Below are 13,613 nucleotides of genomic sequence, written 5' to 3' on the forward strand. Positions count from 1 at the left end.
CCCCTTCCTTAATTGCTCTCTATTGCTAGTTCCCCTACATTCTACATTATAAACCATTTGTTTTACATTTTTCAAAGTTCACATTAGTGGTAGCATATAATATTTCTCTTTTTGTGCCTGGCTTATTTCGCTCAGCATTATGTCTTCAAGGTTCATCCATGTTGTCATATGTTTCACGAGATCATTCCTTCTTACTGCCGCGTAGTATTCCATCGTGTGTATATACCACATTTTATTTATCCACTCATCTGTTGAAGGACATTTGGGTTGTTTCCATCTCTTGGCAATTGTGAATAATGCTGCTATGAACATTGGCGTGCAGATATCTGTTCGTGTCACTGCTTTCCGACCTTCCGGGTATATACCGAGAAGTGCAATCGCTGGATCGAATGGTAACTCTATATCTAGTTTTCTAAGGAACTGCCAGACTGACTTCCAGAGTGGCTGAACCATTATACAGTCCCACCAACAATGAATAAGAGTTCCAATTTCTCCACATCCCCTCCAGCATTTGTAGTTTCACATAATCTTTTACAGTAAGAAAAAAAGCAAGCTATTGAGAATTCTGGTGTCCCAGGTCTGCTATGAGACGGGTACAAGTCAAAATGTCTGAATGTCCGTGGGCATTAGCTTCTTTACCTGCAAAGTGGCAGGAACTGAAGTAGATGGTCTCTCAGACCCCTTCCAGCTTGAAAATTCTCTAATTTTATGAAATTATCAATGAAAAGAAGTTGAGGAGGAAAAGCGACAATCTTCCCTTTTCCTTCTATCTCCCACACAGAGCAGAAGAACAGGAGGAGCTCAGCAAACACCTGGTGACTAGCTGGCTGACAGACTGGTGAACACAGTACTGTCAACTTGAGAACGACATCCAGATAAGCTGAACCCCTGTGCCCATACAAAGAAAAACTCCAATTTGTGTGCCAGGAGAACTAGTTCTAAAAATAATCCTGCCACTATTGCAAGACTTCCGGCCTAAAAGAAGCTGCTTTAAAACCCTGGGCTCAATCTTTAAAATGGGCAAATTGTGCGTCAACTCCTGTTCTAAAATATTACAGACAACAGGAGAAGAAAAAGATGATGTACTATTGGCGTCTTCTCATTTTACCATCACAAAACAAATCTTTATTAACCATCTAATACTGAATCAGCAGACGCTGCTTCACTGATACTTCTGATAAGAAACTTTCTACAAGCACTTGAGAAATTTCTTTGAGAAAATGTATACAGATTGAATAAAGATGACAAATCGTAATGGAAAGTTATCAGTTTCAAAAGAGTAAGTACAGGCCACAAGTTAAAATACACCTAAAACTAAAGTTTTAAAATAAAACTAAAAAAAAAAAAATCATCTTCCCTGTGGGAAAGATTCTTGATTGCTTAGGAATTCCTCCTTGGACATGATTTCATTCAAGCAAATAAATACAATAAAACCCATTTCTCTTGCTCTCCTTTCTTGAGGAAGGGATAAGATAGGGATACAGTGAACATGCCAACTTAAAACCATGAGAGACTAATATTCTAAAGAAACATGTAGACAGAGGAAAGAAAGAACATAGGCTACAGAGACAAAGAAATGGGTATGAGCTGGATGTCAACAGGGAGAACATGATAGAGGGAAATTTCTCAGAAGAGACAAAGAATGAAATCCCTATTTTGTGAGGTAATAGTTGATGAATTCCAGAAAGCAATGGGTTCTGTTGCTAAAATTAACAATGAAATTCTACAACCTTAAGGTTTTAAGTGACTGAGTTTCCATGCCATGGTATAGAGGGTACAAGGAGGCAGTAGCTCAGCAGGATTCAGCTTATCTAACACTGTAAAGAAAAGGTGTTACATACTATGAGAAAGTAAGAAATAAAAACAGACAAAACTCTCAGCTTCTTAAGAGCTATCTAAGAAGCCCACTATCCCACTCAGGGATCATAAAGGAAGAGAAAAGTAAAAAATGGGTTCCATACCTGGTTATAAGGTATGGGGTACCATCTACTCACAGTGTTTAATGAGAAAATAGGGCCCTACAAACTAAAGGCAGCATCAGGGGCCACTGGAAGAGAGCACAGGTCTCAGGGTGGCTGGGGAATACTGGGGAAGAGAGCCTGTCTCTTCTGGACAGCCTAAAAGAGTAAAAGAATAAAAGGCGGCTGCCTATCCCATATAACCAGTAGTACACCTTGGATAAATAAGTTGAGGACCAGTTGGCTTCTTCCATATTCTAAAAGGAACATAGATTCCTCACCTCACTGACTTAATTATTCAGGACGAATCTTTCTATCTCTAGAGAGATTTTTTTTTTCTCCTTTAATAACAATACAGCTAATAGTAACAATTCCAAAATTTATTTAAAAAAAATAAAATTTAACAGCAGCATTAAAATCAAATTTAAAGTAAAGGAATTACTAATATCATGGTAGAAAGGATCAATCAATAATTACATGTTGTATAAAAATTATCTACCACATGGTAGAAAGGATCAATCAATAATTACATGTTGTATAAAAATTATGTACCAGAAAGTGTCATGCCCTCTCAGGTCTACCTTTTTAAAGAGATAACTCACCTTTCAAATTCGCACGAGTGGAAGGCCTCCCCGCATTATTCCTCTGGTGTTTGGTTGACAAACGCTTCATCTGGCGAGGTGTGCTGGGGGGAGAGGTGCTGTAAAGATTTTCGGTATTTGATTCATCTAAAAAATCCTCTGGATCAGATTCAGGAGTTTTGCAAGCTGTATCTTCCAACTTGCACTCTTGCCTATGAAAGAAAATAAGTAGGGAAAATACTCAGTAGCATATTAAGTAAATTCAAATTAAAATTACTTATGATTTTGCAACTAACTCTGTAAAACTTTTCTCCTCCTCAGCATTGGAATCTTTCTCCTCTATTTTTACTTCTGGAAACTCATGGAGATAACTGTTCTTTCATTCAAAGGAAATAGGGATTGCTGCTGCCCTTACTGTGGGCCACAGGGACAGCCACATGGGAAGAACTGATAGCACTGTTTCTGTTGGTTGCAGACCTGGTTCTAAGTGAAGTTTAAAACTAAAAACCTCTGGATTAAAATTTTAAAAAAAAAAAAAAAAAAAAAAAAAAGGACTAGAAGATACAAATCAGACAGCTCTAAAAGTGTACTTGTCTGCCAGCTACTGATAAGCTTAAGAGATGAGTGAGCAAGTACAGCTCTGCCTTGAATTTCAGCGACTTGCTCTTTTCTCTTTTTGAAGTGTTCAAACAGAGCAGAAAGTGAAGGAACACTTTCCTGTGACCATACAGCAAAGCACAGAGTACTGAAAAGCATCATAGGCCAATTTTTCTATGTTCTCTGATAAAATCTATAGTGCAGAGCTCAAGTGGAAGAGGGAGAGGGAAGGATGCTGATGAAGAAGAAAACAGCAATTAGTTCCTCTTCTTCAAAACACTCTGGAAACACTTCCTGCCAATTCTCTATCTCCAGCCAATTTCTCAAGTACCACTCTTGATAAACGTATATTTTGGCAAAGCTAACACATAAAATTTAATGATACAAAACTGAGAAGAAATACACTTCTAAAACAGCAAACTATAATAGGTATCAATAATGCAATCCCTTCCAAATGTGTGTCATCACTCTACTACCTTCTTAATATTCCTTATAAAATATACTTCATGCTTTCTAAACCCAACACCAAACTCTATCCAAGACACAACCAGTTTTCTTCCTGGCAACGTATACCTTGATATAAAATCTAAGCTATTTCAAAATCATGAGGAAAAATGAAAAAACATCCTATCGATCTTTGTCAAAAGCACTTTGGAAATGTGATGCTTTCTAAAAGTGTCTGAAACCATTACTATTGAATTAAACTAACTAAACAAAATTTCAGAAAGTAAGGTGTCTTTCAAAAATAAAAATGCTGCAGAATTATATAAATTCACAATATTGAAATCTGTACAGAATCCCTTTTACAGGTCAAAAACTGGTATTTTAATAAGATAAGACTGCTATAGATAGCCCCGCTTCCCCACATATGTGGCAAACACAATACAACAAGCAAGCTAAATGCTCCCAAAGCTAATAAGTAAAATAAATCAAACCATGAGCAAACTTAGAAATAATATTCCCTTAGACTAACAACACTTATTAAGTTATCATTAAGTCACACAAAAAATTCTACAGTTTACAGATTAACTTACATCCATTTCTTCTATACTCATTGCAAAATAGTTGATTCATCTGATTAAAGGACATGGTTATGAGTGCCCAAGATCACTTGTTTCCTTTCCACATGGATTGCAATATTTTAGTGGTTAATATCATAGGCTTCGGAATGATTAATAGGCTTTGTAAGATGGACCAATCCTGGCTGCCTACTAGCTGTGTGGGCCTTATAAAAATTATTTAAAGTCTCAACATTGCACATCTGCAAAATAAGGATAACAAATACTTAAACTCCATACCTGTGGAATTAAATCCAACAGTGTACGCTTAACAAAGAATCAGAATATAGTGAGGGACTTTATATAACAGGATATTTCTTTATATAACAAGCCTTTAAAGTCATTGTACTCTCGCTATCCCACTGAGAGAGCCTTAGTTCTTTACTCATCTGCTTAGTATTAAGAGAAATCCGTTTTTGAGTTCAGCATGATATAGAACTAGAAACTATTTCAACATTTTTAACCTCTTTTACATTCTTCCAAATTCAGTATTATGAGTTTTATATTTCTTTTTAATTTTGTCACTAGGATACATAGTCAATAGTAAAAAAGGACTTCTGTAATTTTACATTTTTGTTCCCACGTTTTTCCACAATATTTTCAAATATTAGAATGGTAATCACAAGAAAACTATTGCAAAAATGTTTAATCAGTTAAATACATCTAAGCCAGACAACAGGGAATAGCAGGATAAACAGAAAAATGTAATCAGATATGAAATAACAAACAAAAACTCTTTCAGAACGTGCCCTCTGCAGAAAGAGGAATCTGAACTAGGGAATCAGAAGACCTAAGGCCAAGTTCCAGCCTTCCTGGATGGGGGACTATATAAAGTACTTAATCTTTGGAAGACTAATGAGAAGATTAATTTAGAATTTCCAAGGTCTACATTCAAAAATATTTCATGAAATGCAGTTGTGAAGATGTTTAAGAAAACAAACAAAATAATAGAAATATAAGGGCTATGCAAAACACTAAAATACCAATCAGGCATATAAAGTAACATGTTTTATTAGTACCTAGAGTAATGTATAAATGAATGAATTAATGGCATGCAAAGTGAAAGTGACAGAGGATTTTTCTGAAGAGGGAATGACAATGTCGAAACTTCAATGATCCAAGTCTCCAAACGGCAAGCGCCCTGACCTGAGGACAGAGTCATGATCTAAGAAGACAGGTAGAGGAAAATAAAGAAATACCCTTGCCTGAGCTATATTAATCCGGAAGTGAACACTGTGCTTTAGCAGATAAAAAGAGTCTAAGAAAGGATTTGTTATAAAAAGGTTAACTTTTATGAAGAATTTAATTTGGGGGAACAGAAAAAAAAATTTACTGTGTTGGACTGTCCTCCAACTGTGGAAAAAATTATTTCTCCACACATGGGAAAAAAATTTATTTGACTGTACTGCCCAAATAAAAAGACTAAATCTTTGTATTAGTTCTACAAAAGCTTAATATCTCATGTTTTCAACTGTGCATCTATTATAAAACAAAAAGCCATCTTAGCCTTTACACTTTCACACGGATATATTAAATACTGATGTCAGAGTATAACAGCAAAATTAAAGAATCAAAATGAAGATGAATACTGTCCTAAACAACTCATTCAAGTCAGACAAAATATAATACATTTCATCCCTCCTCACTCATCATGCATCATAGAAAACGAGTAAAAAATGTCATGTGGTGCTACCAGCCAGTCTATTTATAATTCAGGTAAGAATTACACCCTGCCTTCCCAGTACTGCCAACTACTGTAACTCAGAGCACTCACTTAATACTTTCCCAGGATTTTACTTAATACAGTCAAGATGGTATTCACACCTGTTGGAAATGTTATTGGTTCACATTCCATCAAAGTAACTTAGTAATTTAATTCTATGCCACAAGAAAGTCTAACATTATTTAAAGGAATTAAAAAAAAAAAAAGTCTATCACTCAATGACATAAAATTTCCAATTGTCATTCTATCAAAATTACCAAAGAAAGAGAAAAACATGATCCAAACCCAGAAAAATAAATTAATAGAAACAGACCTAGGAATGACTCAAATGGAAGTTATGGAATGAAAAATACAATATCTGAATTGAAAAATATACTCGATGGGATTAAGAATAGATTAGATCACTGAACTTGAATACATAGTAATATAAACTATCCAAAGTGAAGCAGTGAGAGAGAAACGATTAAAAAGAAAAATGTAACAGAACAGCAGTATCCTGTAGGACAAGACTAACAAGTGTTACTAGAATCCAAAACAAGAGAAAAGAGGCACAGAAAAAAATCTTTGGTGAAATAAAGGCTGAATATTTTCTAGATTTTCTAAATTTGAAGAAAATCCTAAGCCCACATATCCAAGAAGCTCAATGAACCCCAAGCACAAAAACCATAAAGAAAACCACACTGGTGAACATCATGAAATTGTTGAAAACCACTGATGATAAGAAAGCTCTTAAGAGCAGTCAGAGAAAAACATCATCATTTGGGGGTCTTGGCCAAGAAGTAATAAATATGAAGGAAAAAAATTCAAGCAAAAGTTTTTTTCTTTAAAAAAAGTATATACAAAATCTAGGAAAACAAATACTAGTGGTAAGTTCAAAAGAAGTTGCTTCATTTCAAAGAACTAAACAAAAGCATCCAAAACCTCCTTCTGTAATAGCTCACGTGAGATGAGCTAATCTGGTCAGTTAGCTGGTTCAGAATGTTTACATGGATACCAATTATTTTGGATAAAGAAAGTAGTCCAAGGTCTACATCAACCGCCCTGAAACATTTGCCTTACTTATTTTTAAAAACATCTAAATGTGAAATGTCTTTCTGGTACTACAGTTCTGACAGTCACATAAAACAATATTACACTCTTTGAACATAAAACCTTGCTAAAGTACTAGTCACTTTACACCAGAATTTGGTCTAAAAAAAGTATGTCTTGTACTTAATTAAGGAGGGTTTGCTATAGGGTTTAAATGAAAAATGTACAGTGAAAACGTAAGACAAAAGTTGAAGTAACTTGGGGTTCAATAGTTCTGCTCTGACAATTAGGTAAGCAACAATGGTGCCTGAAATAAAACAGCTCATCAGTAAAACAATGAAGTTGGATTCGATGAGTTCTAAAACATCTGTGGTTGTGCAAAAACCTTAAAGAAAACATTTGACCTCATTAAAGGTTCTTTACTCAAATTCTTAGAAATTTGAATATTTTATTCACTTATGAAGTGTAGTACTCATCTGTGTGAGGTTCTCTCTACCACCAGCACCTTCCCTTTAACATATTCTCTATTCTGCAATAATTAAAGGGAGACATCTGCTATTGGGCAGAAGGCAGAGGGAGGCAGAGGGAATGGATTTTCTAGGTTTCTTTTTCTAAAAGAGCTGGTACTGTCCACCTGGCCTGCAATATAAATCAAAGGGACCTAAACTACGTTTGGGGATACATGGTTGGCTTGTATTTGTGAGAATATTAATTAACAGTAAGATAGTTATCTTTATCATCAGCCTATAATTAAACATTTGTTTATAAGTTAACCCCCAGGTGAATGGTCAAAAACTCAAGCTTCCAATGTTCATTTTTAACTTTTGCATTGATTCAGAGTATAGCTTCTTTACAAACCTAACAGTCTTGGATATTTTTTAATATAAACACTCAAACTTCTTTTTCTAACTAAAATTCATCTTTTTTTTTTCTTTCTTTTTTTTCTTCTTTTTTAAACAAAAGTAGGTATATTTAAAGTGATTTCCCATGGAAACAAACTGGAAATGAACAAGAAATAATCTTCCCAACTAGAATCTGAGCCCTATGAGACCAGGGGCCTTGAATGTTTTCTTTATCACAGTTTCCCCAGGGTCTAGAACAGTAGCAAGGAAGATTATGTGTTCAATAAATGTTCAATAAATTTACCTGTTTAATAAATGAATTTGTTGAATCAAATAACTTTGTTATTTTTGATCCTGTAGATTTATTCACTATCTAAATCCCACTATGTTCATATTTAATTATTTTGAAGAATATACTTGTTAAAAGGCTACAAGAATTAAAGAATGGTGATTTCTGACAGTAGCCATGCTTAAGTTGTAGACGCAAAGCTGACCAGCTAATAACACAACAGCAATGTGGTATGGTATAAAGAATAATGGTTATGGAATCAGAGTAACATGGGTTAAAATTCCTATGCCCCAACACTTATCAGTAAGCACAAAAGTTTTAACCAAATTATTATGTTTTCTTGCAAACACACTGATTTTGTAGAAGCCTTCTTTTCTCATTCAGTGCCACTGGACTGGTATTTGGGCAATTAATTTATACACACACACACACAACATACACATACATTAAAAGCATTAAAACTAGAACATACAAGTACAAAACAAAAAGAAAGAAACATACTACAGTGGGCTGTTACTTCAGTGGCCTTCAATAAACAATGCCTCCTGGTATTCACACACTTGTATAATCACCTTCCCTTGATTCTGGCATGACTCTATGACCTGCTTTACCCAATGGAATGTAGCAGAAGTAACACTGGGCCAGTTGTGGGCCTAAACCTTAAGAAGGCCACCAGTGTATTAACAACCATGTGGCTAGCAACCATGTATAACATCCAACTGCCTTGAGACTGCCATGGTCTTTGAAGCTCAATCTAGCTAGGTGGAGAGGCTGAGGAAGGAGGACATAGCTAGGTTAAAACCTAGCCGAGCTCTCAACTGTCAGCCAGCACCAACGTACTAGCCTTGTGAGGGAGACTATTTTGGACTTTCCAGTTGTCCCTGCACCCCAGCCAACACCACGAGAAGAAGAAGGAGCACCCTATATGACAGATAATAAAATGGTTATTTTAATTTTCAGCCATTAAGCTTTGACATGGCTTGTTATATTCTAATAGACAATTGCCACATATACAAACCTTAAACATTTCATTTTCACTGTAAACCCACAAATATTCATTTACTAATCACTATTTTGATAAGAGGACCACAGTTTTATCCTTCAGTGTGGGTCCACTGATAATAGCTGCATGGGAATGCAAAATGGCACAGCCACCATGGAAAGCAGTATGGTGGTTCCTCAAAAACATTAAATATAGAATTAACACACGAGCCGGCAATAACACTCCCTAGATATACACCCAAAGAAACTGAAAACAGGGACTCAAATAGATACTTGTACACCAATGTTCACAGCAGCATTAGTCAAAAGAGCCAAAAGCGGGAAAACAAACCAAGTGTCCATCAACAAATAAATGGATAAACAAAACGTGGCATATACACACAATGGAATTATTATTTGGCTGTAAGAGGGAATGATGTTCTGAAACTTGCTGCAACACAGATGAACCTTGAAAACATTTTGCTGATTAAAATAAGCAAAGCACATAGGAACAAATACTATACAAATTTCACTTTTATGAATCTCTAGACACAGCAAATTCGTAGTGATAGAAAGTAGATTACAGGTTATCAGGGAATGAGAGAAGAGGGAATGGGGGAGTTTGTTACTGAGTACAAAGTATAAATTTTGGAATTTTTTCAAATAAAATGAATTTTTAAAAAAAGAAGTTATGAGTCAACTTTGTTGCATATATCACAACCAAAATGCATCACCTACAATTTCCACTTGGAATTTCTTTAAAATAGAACAAGAACTTAAAGACTTTTGTGGACCAATTTTTGTGAATTTTTGTTTTTCTTCTCACAATTTTACAGTTCCCTCCTACAACCTAATTATAATGGCAATTTTTTTTTTTTGCATGACTCACCTAGCTGACTTTCCAAAGCATTCCAAATTAGTTTACAAAGGAACTACAATTCTCCTTTGCGCTCACATTTCACAGATGTCTACAACAGTTTACTAAATTATCTAATTACAATTAAGAAATGAAAGAGGTTTAAAGAGATTTTGGAACAAACATAGAACTGTGGATAAGCATGTAATTCAAATGGTAGGAATAGAGAAATCACAGGCATTCTAGAGAGCAGCCTACTAGCCATCAGCGTTCACGATGCTGTATCAGACAGTATGCTTTGAAGAACTGGACAGGATTGGGTCTTGGAAAGGGTTAGGGAGATGAGTAGCTTAGGCCTGACTGATTTAGGTGATCTTCTACTACAAGTCTTTTGTTTTGCTCATAGATTTTTATGAAGTATATTTTATCAGTCCTGAAATAAGTAGGACAAAAAGAAAACACATAGAAAACAAATATATGAGAAGAGAAAAATCTCCCGATCTGGATCAACTTCACTTATCATTAGAATTAAAAACAAATATAAGCTATGTAAAAATATTTTCAGATGAAGGCTTTTAGAAAATAAACTATTATAAAATCATATAAACACATTATAACAAAATGCTTTAGAAACATCATTCATATTATCTCTCACAAGTAAAATGGTTAACCAGAAGACTATCCAAAAAGAACAAAAGTAAAGAAAAAAAGAAATTTAGGCACTCATTTTTACCAGTACTAACACCTCCAAAAAATGTGATTGTTCTATATTTTTATCCAAAGCTTCTAGAATCAATACTAGGTAGTACATGTACAGATTGGTGAGAAGACAAAACTTGAATGAAAACGCTTCTTAAATGTACTTGATTGTAAAAAAGGGAGAGTAAACAAGGAACACAGTGAGGAGAATGACCTTTAAAAACAAAAACAAATATAACCATTACACCAGTATCAGTGTGGATGCCTTTTATAGTGAAATGTCTATCAAAAAAAATTTAAAGGAAAGCAACACAAAATAAAAATGATGATTAACTCAAAGGGTTGTTTGAAGCTTAACTGAAGAAAACTATGGAGCTAGTGCTGAGAAATTCATAAACTGAAAAACTATTAAAGCTGGGAGGAAAACAAAGGGTCTTATATTATGCCAAGTGCACATAAAACATTAAAGAGTTTAAAGAGGAAAAAAAACGCTTAAAACTTTGATAAATTAAAGGCAGCACAAAAGAAAATTATGAAGAATTATCAACTCCCTATACCCATTTTCTTACAAGCGAGAATTTTTTTTAAAATCTCCCCTTACTCTAAATTGAATTTATTTGTGGAAAAGATTTTACAGCATGAATAATTTCCCTGGTGTTCTTAGAAAATAAGTAAATAAAGGACCAATTTTCTATCAGAAACAGCGTACTTGCCTCAATCTCCTTAATTCAAGTTACCTTTTTAAATCTGGATTTTAAAGTTATTTAAGGGCATATCATAACTTCAAAAGATCAACTCCAACTGCTAGGAGGATGAATACAGGAAATGTAAGCACATGAGATATTCTCCCAGAGTTATTAGTGAAGGGAAATGGAAAGAAAAGTGGGAAAAGCAATTAGGGCAATTTGAACATTAATGCTCGCAATTCTGATTTAACAGAAACACAGAAATGGCTCATTGATCTGAGGACCACATCTTGAAAAGGAACCAGGGCTTCTTGCAGAAATGAATGATACTTGCACCAGAGGAGGTATTATACAATATGAACCTGCACCATCCAGCAGTGCTAGAAAGTAAGTAAGTGCTCAAAAAAACAAAGTAGTGGAGGTATGTTTAAGGGACACAGTAGGCAAAGTAAAGAGCTCTCGTTGGCCAAAGGTGGAACAATTCAAGCAAGTAACAAATGCAGTAGTCCTGGATTACAACTGAAAGTATAAAATATCCATCAGTCCACACTAATATAAATCAACAGTTGGGTAATTAAATAAGAGGAGAACAGACAAATCTCCCATGCAGAATTCCAAGTATGGGCTGCACATAGTGAGTGCCTTCCAAAGACTACATATGGAAAGGGGGGAGAAACGGTAACTTTACAGTGGAGAAACCTGACAAACACCACTCAGTCAAGTGACCAAGGACACCACCATCAGTGATGTCTTGTTGATACAGTATGTGCCCCTGAAAGGATGTGATACAAATGACTACCTCAGCGGTCTTCCTCCCCAAAACCCATAACCTCAGTCAAGCCATGAGAAAAACATCAGATAAACCCAAATTGAGGGAGTCTACAAAATACCTGACTGATATGCCTCATAACTGTCAAAGTCATCGTGCTGGTCTGGATGTATTATGTCCCCCAAAACGCCATTATCTTTGATGCAGTCTTGTGTGGGCAGGAAATGTATTGGTGTTGATCGGGTTTTGATTGGATGTTTCCGTGGAGAAGTGATCACTCAATTGTGTGCGAGATCTTTCATTGGATAGTTTCAATGGAGGTGTGGCCCCACCCATTCAGCATGGGCCTTGATGAGTTTACTGGAGCACTATATAACCTCAGACAGAAGAAGCCAGGTTGCTACAGCCAAGAGGGACACTTTGAAGAATGCACAGAAGCTGAGAGTAGCTGTAGATGAGAGGTAGTCTGAAGATGGCTGTTGAAAGCAGACTCTTGCTCCGGAGAAGCTAAGAGAGGACAAACACCCCAAGAGCAACTAAGAGTGACATTTTTGAGGAACTGCAGCCTAAAGAGGAACATCTTAGGAGAAAGCCACTTTGAAACCAGAACTTTGGAGCAGACGCCAGCCATGTGCCTTCCCAACTGACAAGAGGTTTCCTGGACACCAATGACCATCCTCCAGTGAAGGTACCCGATTGTCGATGTGTTACCTTGGACACGTTATGGCCTTAAGACTGTAACTGTGTAACCAAATAAACCACCTTTTATAAAAGCCAATCCATTTCTGGTATTTTGCCAAAGGGCAGCATTAGCAAACTAGAACAGTCACCAAACAAAAAAAACAGTATAACTGTCAAAGCCAAGAGGAGGCTAAGGAGACATAAGACTGAAGGTAATGTGGATTCCTGGAACCAAAAAGAACATTAGGAGAAAACTAACATAATCTGAATAAAGTATGTAGTTTAGTTAATAATAATGTACCATGTTGGTTCATTAGTTGTGACAAATGTATACAGTGATATAAAATGTTAACAGTGGAAGAATAAGGGAACTCTCTATACTATATAACAGTCTGTAAATCTGAGACTATTCTAAAATTCAAAATTCATTTAAAATAAATAATGAATCAGTTACATTCCATTACATGGAAAAGTTCTGTAACAATGCTGAATAAATCTGATATTACTATACAGCCATAAAAGACTACGAACCAGGACTAAATGAAAAATTTCATATTTATTATAAAAATGCATTTATTAATACACCTGATAATTATGGTTGTAAAAATCTTTTAAATGGTACATACACTGCAAACTAGTAACTCCAAAAACAAGGATGTACATCAGAATTCTTGAACTTCCCATTAAAAATACAGAAATTCTTATTGGAAGCTTTGGGTTGGGGCTTGGAAATAATTATTTTAAACAAGTATTACAAAATGGAGAGTGATGAAGATTGTACAACTAAATAATGATAATGTGAGATATGGATGGATTATTGTGGACATAGCATATGCTATTTGAACTTAGGAAACCCTACTTTGT

General features: G+C 35.3%; 1 protein-coding gene across 1 annotated transcript in view; it reads right to left on the bottom strand.

Annotated features, from left to right (window-relative positions):
* MAP3K4 (mitogen-activated protein kinase kinase kinase 4) overlaps positions 1-13,613 on the bottom strand; it is a 138,063-nt gene that overhangs the window by 89,862 nt on the left and 34,588 nt on the right. Inside the window, 1 exon segment of the mRNA XM_037817631.1 lies at positions 2,561-2,751. Coding sequence (XP_037673559.1) covers positions 2,561-2,751 — 191 coding nt within the window.

The sequence above is a fragment of the Choloepus didactylus genome, chromosome 24 (assembly GCF_015220235.1).
Source record: "Choloepus didactylus isolate mChoDid1 chromosome 24, mChoDid1.pri, whole genome shotgun sequence".
In the NCBI taxonomy this organism is placed as follows: Eukaryota; Metazoa; Chordata; class Mammalia; order Pilosa; family Megalonychidae; genus Choloepus; species Choloepus didactylus.